This window comes from Etheostoma spectabile, chromosome 14, assembly GCF_008692095.1.
Source record: "Etheostoma spectabile isolate EspeVRDwgs_2016 chromosome 14, UIUC_Espe_1.0, whole genome shotgun sequence".
NCBI classification, from domain to species: Eukaryota; Metazoa; Chordata; class Actinopteri; order Perciformes; family Percidae; genus Etheostoma; species Etheostoma spectabile.
Genome location: NC_045746.1, coordinates 18,722,997 through 18,738,516, shown reverse-complemented (window position 1 = coordinate 18,738,516; position 15,520 = coordinate 18,722,997). Strand labels below are relative to the sequence as shown.

Below are 15,520 nucleotides of genomic sequence, written 5' to 3'. Positions count from 1 at the left end.
TTTTGTCTTCAGTAACGTGAACAATAAATACAACTCCAAACCAGTGAAATGAAGATTTGAGGTCAATGATTCAGTTATTTGACATTTATGACTTTTTTAAAGACTTTTTTTCAACATACTATACTATCAATATTTCACGACATACTATACTATGACTTTTTTATGACTTTTTTTCAACATACTATACTATCAATATTTTACGACATACTATTCTATGACTTTTTTATGACTTTTTTTCAACATACTGTACTATGATTTTCTAATGACTTTTTTGACAGACTATACTATGAAGTTTTTCATCATACTATGACTATACTATGATTTTTTAAAGACTTTCTTGACATTCAATACCATGAATTTTTTATGACTTTTTCCATGACCTTTTTATGACTTTGTTTGACATACTACGCTAATGATTTTTTCACTCTAAACAATGACTTTTCACAATTGTTTTGGTCTCAGTAATGTGAACGATAAACACTAAATCCAAACAATTGCATTACGAGCTTCACAAATAGTTAGATAAAGATAAAATGAGGTTTTAAGGATGAGGGTTCTATTCTTTGACACGCTTTGCTATAACTTTTTTAAGACTTTTTTTCGACATACTATACTATGATTTTTTCATGATTTTTTCGACATGCACTATACTATGATTTATTCATTATCCTACACTATGACTTTTTATGACTTATTTTGACATACTATGGTTTGACTTTTTAATCACTTTATGGCATACTATACTATGATTTCTTTCATCATACTATACGTCAACTTTTGAATCACTTTTTATCCCTTTTGTTTTTTGATAGGACAACTTAGACATAAAAGGGGAGAGAGAGGGGGAATGACAAGCAAAGGACTTTACCATATGAGCTACTTTTTTATCACTTTCAATATACTATAACCTTTTTTTACCATTCTATACTGTGACTTTTTATCACTTTTTTTGATATACCATACTATGACTTTTTTTTCTGACATACTATACAATTACTTTTTTATCACTTTTTCAACATACTATGCTATGGTTTTTTCTTCATACTATACTATGACTCTTTCACTTTTTTCTACATAATATACTATGACCTTTTTCGTTTTACTATACGTCAACTTTTTATGACTTTTTCCCACGTACTATACTGTGACTGTTTAATCACTTTCAGCATACTATACAATGACTTTTACATGTCTTTTTTAACATAGTAAATTATGACTTTTTCATGACATTTTTAACACATTATACGATGACTTTTTCATGACTCTTTTTTAACATACTATACAATGACTTTTTTTCAAAATATTATAATACAACTTTTATTGACATACCTATGCTATGACTTTTTTACATACTATCCTAACTTTTCTTTTTTTTTTAAACTTTAAACATTCAACTTTTGTTTAATACGTTGGTATTTTTCTACATTTCAATATATTCATACTAATTAAAACTATGCCCACTTTTCCAACTATTCTCACTACTTTACATTCTTCTTATGCAATTATGCCAGCAATCTAGTTTAGCTTTAGCAATTTAGCTTTTCAGCATTCACAAGCATTTCTGCAGGAAATGCATTTTCTAGTCAATAATCAAATATATTTAATAAATCAGTGTATTTCCTTATCATCTTAGATAATGCATAAGTGTATTACTTTTTACATCTTTTCTTTTTTAACTTTTGACCTCTGCACTCCTCAATGTTGCGTTTGATGATTGTTGCAGCATCACTTTGGGGCCATTTTTGCTAAACATAATAACTATTTTTGTTTTTTCATAAGTTTTGGGGCATTTTAGGCCTTTATTTTTAACAGGACAGCTTAGACATGAAAGGGGAGAGAGGGGGTGAATGACATGCAGCAAAGGGCCGCTGGTTGGAACCAAACCCATGGCCGTTGCGTCGAGGACTGAGCCTCCACCAGGTGAGTTACCCTGGTGCCCCACACATAAACTTTTAAGGTGAAAATTCTCATTTAAACATGTTTGGGCTCCTGTTCTGTTCAGCATCTGGTTGTTTTTTCCATCACCACCCCCTCCACATTTACTCCGTCTTTGTTTTCACTGCTGCATTTTTTTCTGTGTGCAGATAAAACCCAGATCCAGCAGTTTATACAAAGTACAATGCTCCTCTATTACATCCATGACATGTAAAATATTTCCTCTTGAAGTTACCACACATTTCCTCAAACTGCTTTAAAGCCATAATTGGAAACAGACAGCTTTTGTACCTTTGAGTCTCAGTAGCCTGAAATATGTATAAATCTTTATTATTTTCTATCAATCCAGGCAACTGATGGTCATTTTTAGTCTTTAATCAAACTGCTCTGGGAAACTGTGTACCCCAACAGTTTGGTAAATGTTGATTGGATGGATCTTTCCCCCGTCAATCAGACTTCAAGCTTCAGTTTAAACCAAATGTTTGTGTATGTTTTCCTTAAAGTATGCATGGGAAAGTGCCCCCGCTGCCGGCTCCAAGTGAACGTTCCCTGTGAATAAATGCATGAATTTATGACTCTGTGTGTGTGTGTGTGTGGCATAGCAGCGGGGCTTTTCCGTCTTGTCAATGGAAAACATTAGTGTCATGCCCCCACAAACCCACCCATCACCCCCTCAGCCCCCTCCCCACCCCCCTTATTTAATTCAGTCCATCAACACTTCCTCCTTCAGCCTGTTAGTGTCACACTGCATTTCCTCTTCGGCCTCAACCAGAGCAACTCACCACAATCGGCCCGGTTCAGGTTTCCCTCAAACGGCCAAGGGCTTCAAAGTCAATAACTGCTTTTTTGATTTTTATTGACCCAAAGTCTCTGCTCCCCCTTTCTGTCTGCCCAAACGCCACTCGCCCCTACGTGTAATTAAGAGGAATAAATTACAGTAAGGAGAGTAATTGTGCAGAGGTTTAAAAGGGGGTGTTGTCTTATTGATTGCACCTGCAACTCATTTAACAAGGTGTTCAAAATGAATATCTGAAGAAGAGAAAGACTCAGGTGAATTCTTCATTTAAAACACTGTAGGTTTCAAGGTTTGTAAGTTTATTGAGAGGTTACAATTGAAGGAAATTTACTCAAGTGTAGGGTTTTTCTTTTTTAATGAAGCTACTAAAGCCCTGTTCACAACTGCACAGCAACCCTGAACTTATCTAGATATGACCCAGAGGAGCTGTGTGTGAGAATGCAAATGTTCAAATCAGCTGGACCAAACCTTTCCCTCCCTATGCAAACTAAGTCTACCTAATGTCTGATTAAGCCCATGTGTGAATAGAGCAGGTCATTGTCCACCTTCATCTGAAACACAATGGGTTTAAAGGTTTGTGAGTATGTTGAGAAGTTAAAATTGATTAACACTGGCTGAAATATGAATTGTTTATTTTTCATTAATGCACCTTAACAGAGTCAGTAAGTAACTAAGAGCATTTTCTAGATGCTTCCTCATCCACACTGCATTTTGTAGATAAATACTACAAAGTTTAAAGGTTCATTCTTGACCTTGGAAATAGCAACAAAAACAAATCTCACATCAACTTACCTGTTTTTTTTTCTCGTGGCCTTCATCGTCGGACAGAGTTTGCTCAGTCGTATGAGATATTGTACTTTTTTACCACATTTATCTGATGGCAGCACTCACTTTGCAGATTAAGATTTTACATTCAGCGTAAGAAAAGAAGGGCTCATAAAATATTGCTTTTCTCTTATAAAAAATCCTTCGTCTCAAAAAGGTCAACGTTTAAAGGAACTCTATAAAAGTTTTGGTTTGATGACACAGTGACTTTCAGACTTTGTGTAAAGGTTTTAGAAAATCTGGTCAATCTGAACAAAACTCTTGTTCCGTCCATTCCTTCTCTTCTTTACTTCTTCAGCTGATCTGAAAGGATAAAAAAGAATCTTCCCTTTTCTTTTAATATGATTGAGATTGAAGCACAAATTGGTTCTCTGTTTGATTATAATTAAGGGGCTTTTATAGGAAGGAATGACCTCATTCACAAATGCAGACAATTTCAATTCATTTTTTGATGTATTAAAAGGTCTCATTTGTTTTTGCAGGTGTCATGTTTCCATACGCAACATAATATAAACATTACATATATGCATATATATTTCAACTATTATTTCATAAAACAGCAAATGGTCATTTAACTCTTCCGTTTAAACAAACAGGATGTAACATGCTCATTAGTACGCTTTAGAGGTGAAGGTAGGCAATTTTGGGTACCTTTAGACAGGCTTAGCTGTTTCCCCCTATTTCCAGTCTTCATGCTAAGCTAAACTAACTGGTTGCTGGCTGCACCTTTATATATTTACTGCACAGACATGAGAGCAAATGAGGGGGAATTACTCACAATTTCCTCCATCTTTGCTTTAAGAGAATCTTTCATCCTGTAATTACCACTTGTGGACACAGAGGCCACTATTTGACAAAAGTTATGAAGTCTAGCTGTGATTGCCTGATGCAAGAAAGAAACATGTAAGGTTTAATGATGCATCAAATCAATCATTGTGGCATTACATACTTCACCTTTGTGGAGTTTTACCACAGAAGGAGGATTTTAAAAATAAGTTTCAGTGTCTCCCTGCAGATGGAAAGGTGGAGATAGAACAGACAATCTGTAGGTAATCAACCGCCCAATGACTGCCTGTGATCTTTTTGTGGAAATCTACTCACTAATGGCTCGCCCTGTGTCCTGTGTCATTTCCTTTTGATGTGATCGGCCAGTGATGATCAGTAATCTGGCTGCGTGTAGTAAAGAGCTCTCAGCAGGCACTTTTAATTACCGGGGGGACTGATTTTGGCCGTGGAGCCCACCTCGTCTGGTTTTTATTTCCAACTGCAGACTGACTGTAAAACAACACTACCAGCGCTGTCACCCAAAACCAAAGCTGCTCATGTACAAAAGCAGCCCGGGCCCTGATTATCATTCTGTGTCGGGCGTGTGAGCGACAGTTGTTCTGTTTTTACTTACAACCCCCTCTTTCCTCCTCCTCCTCCTCCTCATCCTCCTCTTCTCTCTTTCCTTTAAGTATCTTTCTGCACACATAAAAAACTGATGTCAAGTGCACACGCTACATGCTCTATCTCAGACAAATCAGAGCCAGGTGCATCCGTATGAGAGAGTTCATATTGGAGAGATATTGCAAACATCTGCATGTTCTGCGTGTCCTCATCATTTCGATCCCTGTGTGACAGTAAAAGGCTGTGGAGAGGAGCAGAGGGGAACACCCGCTAAAAAGTAACTGTAACTGTTCTGTTGCCAAAAGACCTGACTGATGGGGTTTCTGGGAGCACACACACACACACACACACACACACACACACACACACACACACACACACACCACAAACAACCAAACACACACCCAACACACACACACACACACACACACACACCTATGTTTTTTTTCTTCACTTCTTTCTCTCAAATTAAATTTCAAAGTTCACCATGGGATCAATAAAGGGTTATTTTATTCATCAACCTTGTGTGCAAAATACAGATAACAATGGCTAACCTGGCTAGAGAAACCCTAACCACTGTGAAATAACAGTTTTCTGACTTGTTGCTGGAACACTGTCAACTCATTAAGACTTTGTGTTTACAGTCTATGGGTGAGGGATGTTTTTAGATGCATTATGGGAAATGTTTTGTTAGGCAGGTGTGGTCCACCACTTTGGTCCAAACTAAAATATCTCAAAAGCTATTATATGGATTGGCATTAAATTTTGCCCACACAATCATTGTCCCCAGAGGATGAATTTTCATGACTTTGATAATCCCATTACATTTCCTTTAGTGCCATCATCAGGTCAGAATTTCACTTTGTCCAACCCTTTGGTTTATGACCAAATACCTGCAAAACTGATTATCCCGTCAGCCTCAGCTGACTTTTGTGCTAAATAGCAAATGTTAGTATTGCCATGTTGAACATTGTTGTCACTTGATGTCAGCATTCTGTATCTTAACGCCAACGCGACGCACGCACGCACAAAGACAAACACGTACACACCACACAACACACACACACACACACACACACACACACACACACACACACACACACACCTCTACTGCCTCTTTCCCTCAAGTGCACCAGAGAAGGAGGAGTGGTATCAGGATGTTTCCAATCTCTATAAAACTTTATCATTTTGAGGTGTTGTGAATAATGTCTGTCTTTAAGATGATGAAAAAATGTGGATCTGCCCCGGCAGCCCTCTCATAAAACCTTCACCCGAGGCCACAATCTGTAAGAGACCAGAGAGATCAAGAATGAGAACTAAACCAGAAGATCTTGTTCAAGGTGTAGAAACACAACATGTGTATCCAGAGTACATGTGTTCAGATGGAGATATATGTAGAGGGAGACGTTACAGCGTGAGAAAAGGACAGATATGAGGCTTCAGATGGGGAAGAGTGTTGATTTACAGTTGTTTAAGATGGCTAAACCACAGTGGGCACAACTGGAGTCACATGTGCAAAACTCTAACTCTAACTACAGTCTGCACAGCAGCAGTTCGTGTGGACCAAACTCTAGTTCATTTTTCCTTTACAGTAAATAATATACATCGTACCATTTGAGAGAAACAGGTGAAAGAGCAAAGATATCAATGTGTCCAGGTCAACTGAGGTTATATACACAGCAATGAAAATAAATGTGAAAAACACCATATCTTTACAATAATAAAACTGCGTTCTTACTGTTTTTCAAAAAAAGTAATGGAGGTGAAAACAATGAAAACACCACCTTCATTAGTATTTAGAGAAGATGCAGACGTCCAATGTGATGAGAGTGGCAGGATCAGTCACACTATTCTTTGTTACTCTAATGCACCTTTAGTTTTTTGTCCAGTAATTTCATAAAATGCTAGAGATAAAAAAATACCACGTAAAAGTTGGTGTATTGTAAAATCTACATCTTTTCTTTAAAGAAACTATTGAGTAGAGTAAAGTCACTTGTAATTGTTTGAAATGTAAAGATGAGAAAGTTTGTAAGTTCTGCACTGGTGTTTGATGCCCTAGTGTTTTTACTCTCACCGTGTTCTGACTGACAGTGTGTGTGTGTGTGTGTGTGTGTGTGTGTGTGTGTGTGTGTGTGTGTGTGTGTGTTATCTAGATGAGGATTGTTCATAGTGTTTGGCTGCACTGAGCCTGTTTAGAGACGTGTGTTAGGAGTTGTGTTGCAGGGAATGAGTTTTGTGATGTGAACTGTTCAGCTCAGGTGACTGTTGGTAGTGCAGACTGCAGTCAGAGTTTTGCCCATGTAGCTCCAGTTGTGACCACTGTCATTTAGCAATCGTAAAAAACTGCATGTGAAATCAAATTCCTTTCTTTGAACTTAAAGAGCAAAGAGGTGCAGGTATTACTGGCCAACCACTTAACACAAACAAATTAAAAGGCAACATTTTGACAATATGGGTCTTCCTAAGAGAAATGAGCAACCTGAAAAATCAATTGCTGTAGTGATTTTATTATCATTTTGTTTTTTTTAGCATTACAACATGACCCTCCACTTATCAAAAATATGAATATTTGCAAAAAGGCTGTAGGAATAAAAACTAAAACGCATGAGAAACATTGCAGGGCTTCAGCATAACATCACAATTCTGAAGCCCATTGACAAAAGAAACCCAAATCAAGTTGAGTGTTAGATCTCTGCTTAGGTATTTCCCAATTTCTAACATGAAATGTTGGTGTTTGTGTCAGTTTCCGGCCTCCATAATTCAGTTACTTCACATCTCAGTTCAAGGAAAGGACGAGCAGGTGAACAGCCCACATGGCTTTTAACTGAAGATACATTTAACAAAACAGAAAATTACCATTCATTGGTGTGCATCACAGGGATGAGTGAGAAATGTCGTGTTGTGTGGCGATAAACTCTAAAACCACACCCAACACAAAGGAAGAGACTAATTGACTCCATCTGCTTGTATAAATTTAGGAGCATTACAGGTTTCAGTCATCCTGTTGATGGAGGGGGAGATGGGGGCGTTGTAATTTCTACTGATGGAAGCGAATAAGTGGCACCAGTCAAATCCCAACTGCACACTACAAACTAACGTTGTTGTCAGTTTGTTGTGAGTTGAATAAATACTGTACACTAACACATGCCAATGTGCAAGGGTGAAATCACTTGATTGTTTTTTTTAATGTGTGGATTTGTCCCAAAAATGATTGCAATGCAAAGACAGACATGAGAAAAGTCCTCCCAGCCAGCACAGATTGTAAGCAGCAGTGCAACCAGCTGCAGGGACATCTAGGAAAACACTTGCATATGTAAGTTTACAATTTTTCAAAATGGCGTCACAGTTCAATTGACGTCCAATTGTACATCTTTTATCTTTTTATTTCCTGAAACATGTTTTTTTGGGGGGGAATTTGTACATAATGTGAGGGACACAGTGAGTCACTTATGTGCTTACATAACACCACCACAACAAAGACACACATCCAAACCCTGAGAGGGCTTCTGTTGTTCCGAGTGACATTCAAGAATACACTGTTTGTCAGCAGCAGTGACCCACGGACGAGTCACCTTTTGCATTCTCACTGAACTGTGTAATCCCTCTTCTGTTCGGAGTCTGCATCAGTCAGCACCCCGGCAGAAATGTCACTAAACGTCTCTTATATTTCAATCACGTCTGAGAGAAATGTCCAGAAAATGAAAGCGCTAAAGACCAGCTCTGTGGCAATTAGCCCCATTTCATTTATTGTGGGCAAAAACAAAGCCAAACAAACAAATTATTTCTTGCTGAAATAAACAAATGGCCTTTTGTGGTCTTTACAAATAGTTTTTATTTTTTATTTTCTATTGTTAATTTCTGAACCCTCAACCCAAATTTCGACTAGATTGAATTCAGACTTTTAAATCTCAGACTACTTTTACATTTAATCAGAAAAAATCCAACATTTTGTCCAACCTTTTTATAAAATAACATAACACCTCTCTGCTCAACAGCACCACAAACTACATTCTTCTAAACAATCATAAAGTTGAGTCCCCACCGTCATGCAGGTATGATTTATTGCATGACTGTTGTATTAGACTTTATTCATTTTAGCTTGGTGTACCAAGCTAAAATTGGTGTAGGTATAGATTTTTAGGGGGGGAAGCAGGGGACACGTCCCCCTTATTATTTGGACCACGTGCATTTGCCGGCCCATGAAAGTAGCAGAGGACATTTATAAAGTAAGATTTATTATTTATTTTATATTATTTATTCATTACAGGGACAGTGCATATTAATGAATGTTTCTGTCACTATGCCAGAGTTTTTTCATCTGTAGTCCCACGACAGATGGTAAAAGTCACCCTGAAAGAAGTAAAATTACAGATTTACACAACAATATGACAATTTCAATATATTTGATAAAAAGTACTGTTGAGCTAAAATGTACAATAGACACATATCTGACCAACAATCCGACAAAGACATGAACACAGGCACGCGCACGCGCACACACACACACACACACACACACGCACACACGCACACAAACACACACACACACACACACACACACACACACACACACACACACACACACACACACACACACACACACACACACACAGAAGGCAAGAAGCCAGCAGGGGGCAGCAAGATCAGGTCTAAAAGTTAATGGTAATTTAGACACTTCTGATTGTCAATGAGCCACATTTTTAACTACATCTTGAATGTACTATATGTATTTCATCTTCTGATGGTTATGGGGGTGAGGTTACACTCATTAGCAGCTTGAACAGAAAAAGCAGTTTTGGCCAAATACACTTTTTTTTTCTAAATGGGATGATGAGACGATGATGCAACTATCCAAGGTTGAAGCAGGAAGTACCATTGTTTCCACCACACATTGATAAAGAAAAGGCACAACTTGGTGCATAAGAAATCACCAGAATGCAAGTGCCTGATGCTCAAAAACCATGAAAAGAAACCTGCATCCTTGGGCCTACCTAATAAACTGGCTAGTAAGTGTATTATTCACTTTTATTGTCCTAAGTACAAATTTCAAAGGATCCCTGCAAAGACAGTCAAGTACTCAAAACATTTCACCTAAACCAGCCACAACATCACGATGTTTTGATGGATACATTTTTCTGTTGCTTGAACAGCATTTGAATGACTATATTTCAACATGTATTCAGGGCCTGCTTCACATCAAGATATGGTCATTTTAGTGCTGTTGATAGATTGATTACGTATAATGCATATTTATGTTTTTAATCACATTTAGCCAAGTTTGAACCTAGACATAAAAACAGCCTACTGGGAATCAGAGGACGGCGAAACCTGAAAAGAGCAAAACAAAGCAAAGACAACACATAAACAGTCACTAAATTTTACTCAACAATCAGAAGGAGTAATAAGTCACTTCCCCCGTGTGTCAGTCAGAGGGCTTTGAGCCTGCTGCCATCGGACTCCACAGAGAGGATTTCCACTCTGAAGCCTCGGACAGGCTGCATTTAGCAGAGCAAACACAGAGGTCAAGATGACAACACATCAGTTTTGCCTGCGACTAAAAGCGAACAAAGGAGACGCGTGTTGGAATTATATCAAGTAAATAGTTCACGGGAAAGTTTTCTTCCTTTTGCTGTGGCTGTCTCGAGATTTCTTGGACAAACATCACATGTTGTCAACTATCTTGCTCCAGATCTCGGTCACTGTGCTCATTCCTTATCCCGTCTTAGCTCTCTTTTCCTCTTGACTGCACTCTGGACATGTGTGAAACATTTAACATCACAGAAAAAACTCAGAACCCCCCCCTCCTCCCCCTCATAACAACTGTTGATTTCTGAACTCGATTTACACTCGGCTTTGTTACCCCTGCAAATATTTTTTCTCCATCTCACAGCAAATCTGCCACAGTGAGAAACGCAGAAACGCCTCCACACGCCATTATAGAGGCAGTACATTCCAGTCTTTTGTCCTCCGCTGGCAGTTCAGAGCAGCTGCTTCAAACTGCCCTCCCCTTTTTTATATCTCACCTTGTTGTTTGGGGGAATGACAGCGAGGCCCTCGGAGAGCATCACACACATTCCTTCCCCTCACCCTCCCCCCTCCCCTCTTGATTGCCGCCCTTTTCTACGGGGACGTGTACGTTGTTTAATGTCCATAGTGCACATAGACAATGCCCCACTTGACCTTTGACCCCAGTGAGGAAAAGGCATGCTTAATCTGATGTTGAGATCCTCCACTGCCATTGTATGTGGCTCTAGACTAAATGGGGGGTGTGTGTGTGTGTGGGGGGGGGGGGGGGGGGGGGGGGGGGGGGGGGGGGGGGGGGGGGGCACAGTCCCTGCATCTGCACACCAATTTATTTGTCACACAGAGAAACACAGCCCACCCAGGGAAGATGACGCACTTTCCACTTGTCTGTTGACCGTGTCTTCACCCTGCAAACTGTCACTCACCCTGCTCGTCCCTTTAACACCAGAGAGGAAACCTAATGAGGCTATAAGCTCCTGGCCGCTCGGATAAATGGAGCAATAGCAGGTTAAGGTGTACCTTTAACAAAACAAGGTCAACAACAGCTTACACTTTCAGACTTTGTTAGATGTCTGGCAAATACTTTCCACCTCTTATAGGATTAGTCTATCATTTTGGGATTTTTCATTTTCATTTTCATTTTTGCTTGTTCACTTTCTAGCCGAGAGTTAGACAAGAAGATCAATACTACTCTCTGTGTCTGTACGGTACGTATGTCACTAGTTATATTAGCTTAGCATAAAGACTGAAAACAGGGGGAAACAGCTAGCCTGGTGCTGTCCAATGTTAGCAAAATTGACCAACCAGCACCTATTAAGATAAGATTTTATTTTTTTTACACTTCTTGTAGTAGGTGGATTTTGTCCGATGTGGACCAAGCCAGGCTAGTTTCGTTTGATTACAGTCTTTGTACTAAGCTAACTGGCTACTGGATGTAGCTTCACATTGAACAGATAGAGATGAGACTGATGCATGAGTCTATTTGGAAATGTCTTTTTTTGCTATGCTGAAAGCCAAATTTTGAGCATGACAATTAAAAACTAAAGTGATTGAGCACTGAGATTATTTAAAGTTGCGGTCCACCAAATACTCTGACTAATGTAACCTTACAGAAGTTGTTAATGACTTGATTAATAAAGACCTAGTCTGCAATTCACCAAGAACAAGCACCACAACTAATACTAGTATTAGCAGTAATAAACTGAGGTGAAATGACCCCAAAAAAGTACAAGTCTTAGTAAAGTTAACACTTTAACAACAAGATTTTAAGTTCAAGACCATTTAATTTGCCTGTTACTCTATACATCTTACAGTTCATACAGTTTTATAAGAATTCATATGGTTAAACATTTTACTGTGTAAAAATACACTATCAATTAATTGTCTGTTGGTATAAGGTTTAATGCGAGAGAGCAAAGAGATGAATTATCCATTCATCTTACGGACAGTCAGTATAATATATTATTTTCAGATTCCAGTAAATAATGCAAAACAAAATATAAGAGGCTAAAATGTGCTTCTAATATTTTAAAACAACAGTATAGCCTAAAAAAAGAAAAAAAGTTTCTTTGTTCTGAACAACCAGAAGTGTGACTCATGTCATCCGGAAGTTGTAACAGAACAAAGCGGACAATAAAAAATGAAATAACTTATTTATAGAACATAAATTATTATTTCCAAATATTTACACATGGTACCTTTGAACATCAGTGCATCACAGACAAAATTATGTATCTCCTCAACGAAAAAGAAAACTGGTGATAAACCCTGTGCTGGCTTTTTGTGGAAATGTACCAATGGTGGGTCAATGTGAAAAAAATAAAAGGACTTCACATTCTCTCCAGCACTCGAGGACGTTCCCTGAGTCGTAGGCCATGTCAAGTGCTGAAAATCTGCATTATTTTAGTCATGGCAGAGAAGTCACTCAAGACATCCATTATGGGGGAAAAAATGTTTACCTGAAGTTTATTATTTAGTTTAGTAGTAGTAACAGGCCACAAATATATAATCAATGTCTTAAATTAATAATTAAAAAAAAAGGTTTGACTATTTTTGATCATTAGAACCTTGTAATTAATTTGGACATAAAGTTATTAAGAATGATTACATAAGACCTATGGTTTGGAGGACTTGTTGGATTACACTGTTGGACTGCCAGACTGCTTTGACGATAGGATAGGATATAATACAGTGTGTTTAGTGTGATCTAACATCACATATATTAAATGTTCATATTCACGTAACCTGTGATAATACTAACAGTCCATTCAAGTTGAACATAGTGCTTGTGTCCCATGGGCCAAACAGTGGTGAGTAAAATGGATAAAATCGTAAAATTTTTGCACTGACAATAATTCTATCAGAGTATCCAATTATGTTACTGAAATGGGGGATATTGAATGTGACTCTCACTCTTCAAGGAGTGGTTCAAGATGTTTGGAAAGGATTTGCCTTCTTTTGAGAGTTGGATGAGAAGATCGATACCACTCTTGTGTGAAAGTGGTATCAATCTTCTCATCTAACTCTCCGCAAGAAAGCAAAGAAACGTATGTTGACCCATTTCTTAAAAGTTTTTTCTTGATTCGATAAGTGTATCTTATCATATATCCATGAATATGCAGGCGCTGTAGTGTGGAAGTGGGCAGAACATACAGAAAAAAACAAGAAAACAAATGTTTGAGGTATTAAACATGACCTTGTTGGGTGTATGGTTCGCAAATGCATCACTAAATGTTTCTTGCCAAACAAATCAAGAAAGTTTTCTATACTTCAGGTGCAGCCTCGCCAACACACAGACTGTGATGCTGTTTGAGTCCCACTAACCAGAGAGCCTGACCAACATATGGCAGATCTACTACCTACAGCCACAAGACTCAACCACCATGTCCTCGTACTGTTTGTAGACCACATTGTTTCCTGAGTCGATGTAGAGGATGCTGATGGGGCTGAGTTTGGACGGCGCACAGCAGCTGGGCGGCATGTTGCTGGGGTTCATTGAATTCATCAGAGTCTGGATAATGGCGTGGTTGGTAGGCTCCAGGTGGGAGCGCAGGGGGAAGTCACACACCCCCTCGCAGTGGTACGCTTCATAATCTAGCGGGGCGATGATCCAGTCGTCCCAGCCCAGGTCTCTGAAATTGACGTGCAGCGGCTTCTTGCTGCACCTGGATTTGGACTTCTTGCCGTGTCTCTTCCCGTGGCGGGTTTTGGACGCAGCCGTCCTCCTTCTCCTGCTGGTTTTGGCGCCATGGCCTCTCTCTTTGGCCTTCCTCTCCAGACCCAGCAACGCTCTCCCCTCTCTCCTCTCACTGAAGAGGGTCTGCCTCTTCTTAGACTTGGTGAACACCACTAAGATGGCTTTCTTCTGCTTAGGCCTGCCGTGCCTGTGCAAGCCCAGAAGCTGCAGGTCCAGCTCCCTCTCTGGGTTGTCCAGCATGGCCCTGAGCTCCAGGCAGAAGTGCTTCCCCTGGCTCAGGTGCTGCTGCTCTTTGAATATTTCCCACACGTCCAACACCTCCCACTTTGGCCTTTGGGAATCCTGCAAGTCCAATGTTTTGGAGTCGAGCAGCTGCCGGTCGTGGCAGGAGAGGAGCTGGATGTCGATGGGCTCTGTTTCCGATATCCTGAAATTCCCAGACACTTTGGTGTATATCCTGAGCTCGGCTCCCAGCACCTCCGCCTTTTTGGAGAGCGTTGAGACGTCGAACAGATACTGCTGTCTCCTCAGAGGGGAGAGTGGGAGGTCATCTGTGGAAAGCATTAAAACAGCAGGGTCAAATGCATTCTCATGGGGATGATGTGCATACCACAGAGATGTGGAATCTAACAGGAAAAATACCATTATTGTCTGCACTGAATTAATATGGGAGAGAAAGTATGAATCATGCAATCAATCCTACCTGCATGCACAGACATTAACTCTCTCTTCCTCTCGCGCGCAGGCACGCTTGCACGCGCACGTTCACGCACACACACACACACACACACACACACACACACACACACACACACACACACACACACCCTACAGTAAAGCTCCATATAGCCTACCTTGTCCACTGTCCACATAACTTGCAATAGTGTTTGCAGCTTTAGAAGAACGAAAGAAACTGGCGTTGAGCCCCAGTCTTTCTGCCGTGGAGAAGGTCTTGTAAATAGACAGCATGTAGTCATGAGGCTCAATTGAGTCTTTAGATGTTGCTTTATTGTTTCTGTCGATGGATGGCGGTGCGTACAAATCCTTGAAATACTTAGAAGCTTCTTGTCCATCAAAAATCCTCGACACCTTGCTGCCCTTCGGGGCAGCTGGAGGGAAAATAGCAAGAGTGTAAAAACAGGGGATTTCCCAAACAAACATCAGAGCCCCGCAGAGAAAGGCGCAGTGATAGAGATCCATCCTCTGGTCTCGTCCTGAATCAGAGCCGGAGCCTGAGCTGTGGCCGCGGGGACCACGGGCAAAGCCGGAGCTGAACTCTGCATCCACTCTGCAGCAAGTGGCTGCTCCGCAAAGTGCGCACAGTTTCGGAGGACAGGCGGTGCAAAGTAAAAAAA

The 15,520-nt window shown here is 39.8% G+C and overlaps 1 protein-coding gene across 1 annotated transcript; it reads right to left on the bottom strand.

Annotated features, from left to right (window-relative positions):
• Positions 1 to 12,232: 12,232 nt before the first annotated feature.
• gdf6b (growth differentiation factor 6b) lies at positions 12,233 to 15,520 on the bottom strand. The gene is made up of 2 exons (XM_032536140.1): positions 15,020 to 15,520; positions 12,233 to 14,716 (listed from the first exon to the last, which is right to left on the bottom strand). Exons 1-2 carry the CDS (start codon positions 15,363 to 15,365, stop codon positions 13,824 to 13,826), a joined length of 1,239 nt encoding a protein of 412 aa, XP_032392031.1. The 5' UTR covers positions 15,366 to 15,520; the 3' UTR covers positions 12,233 to 13,823.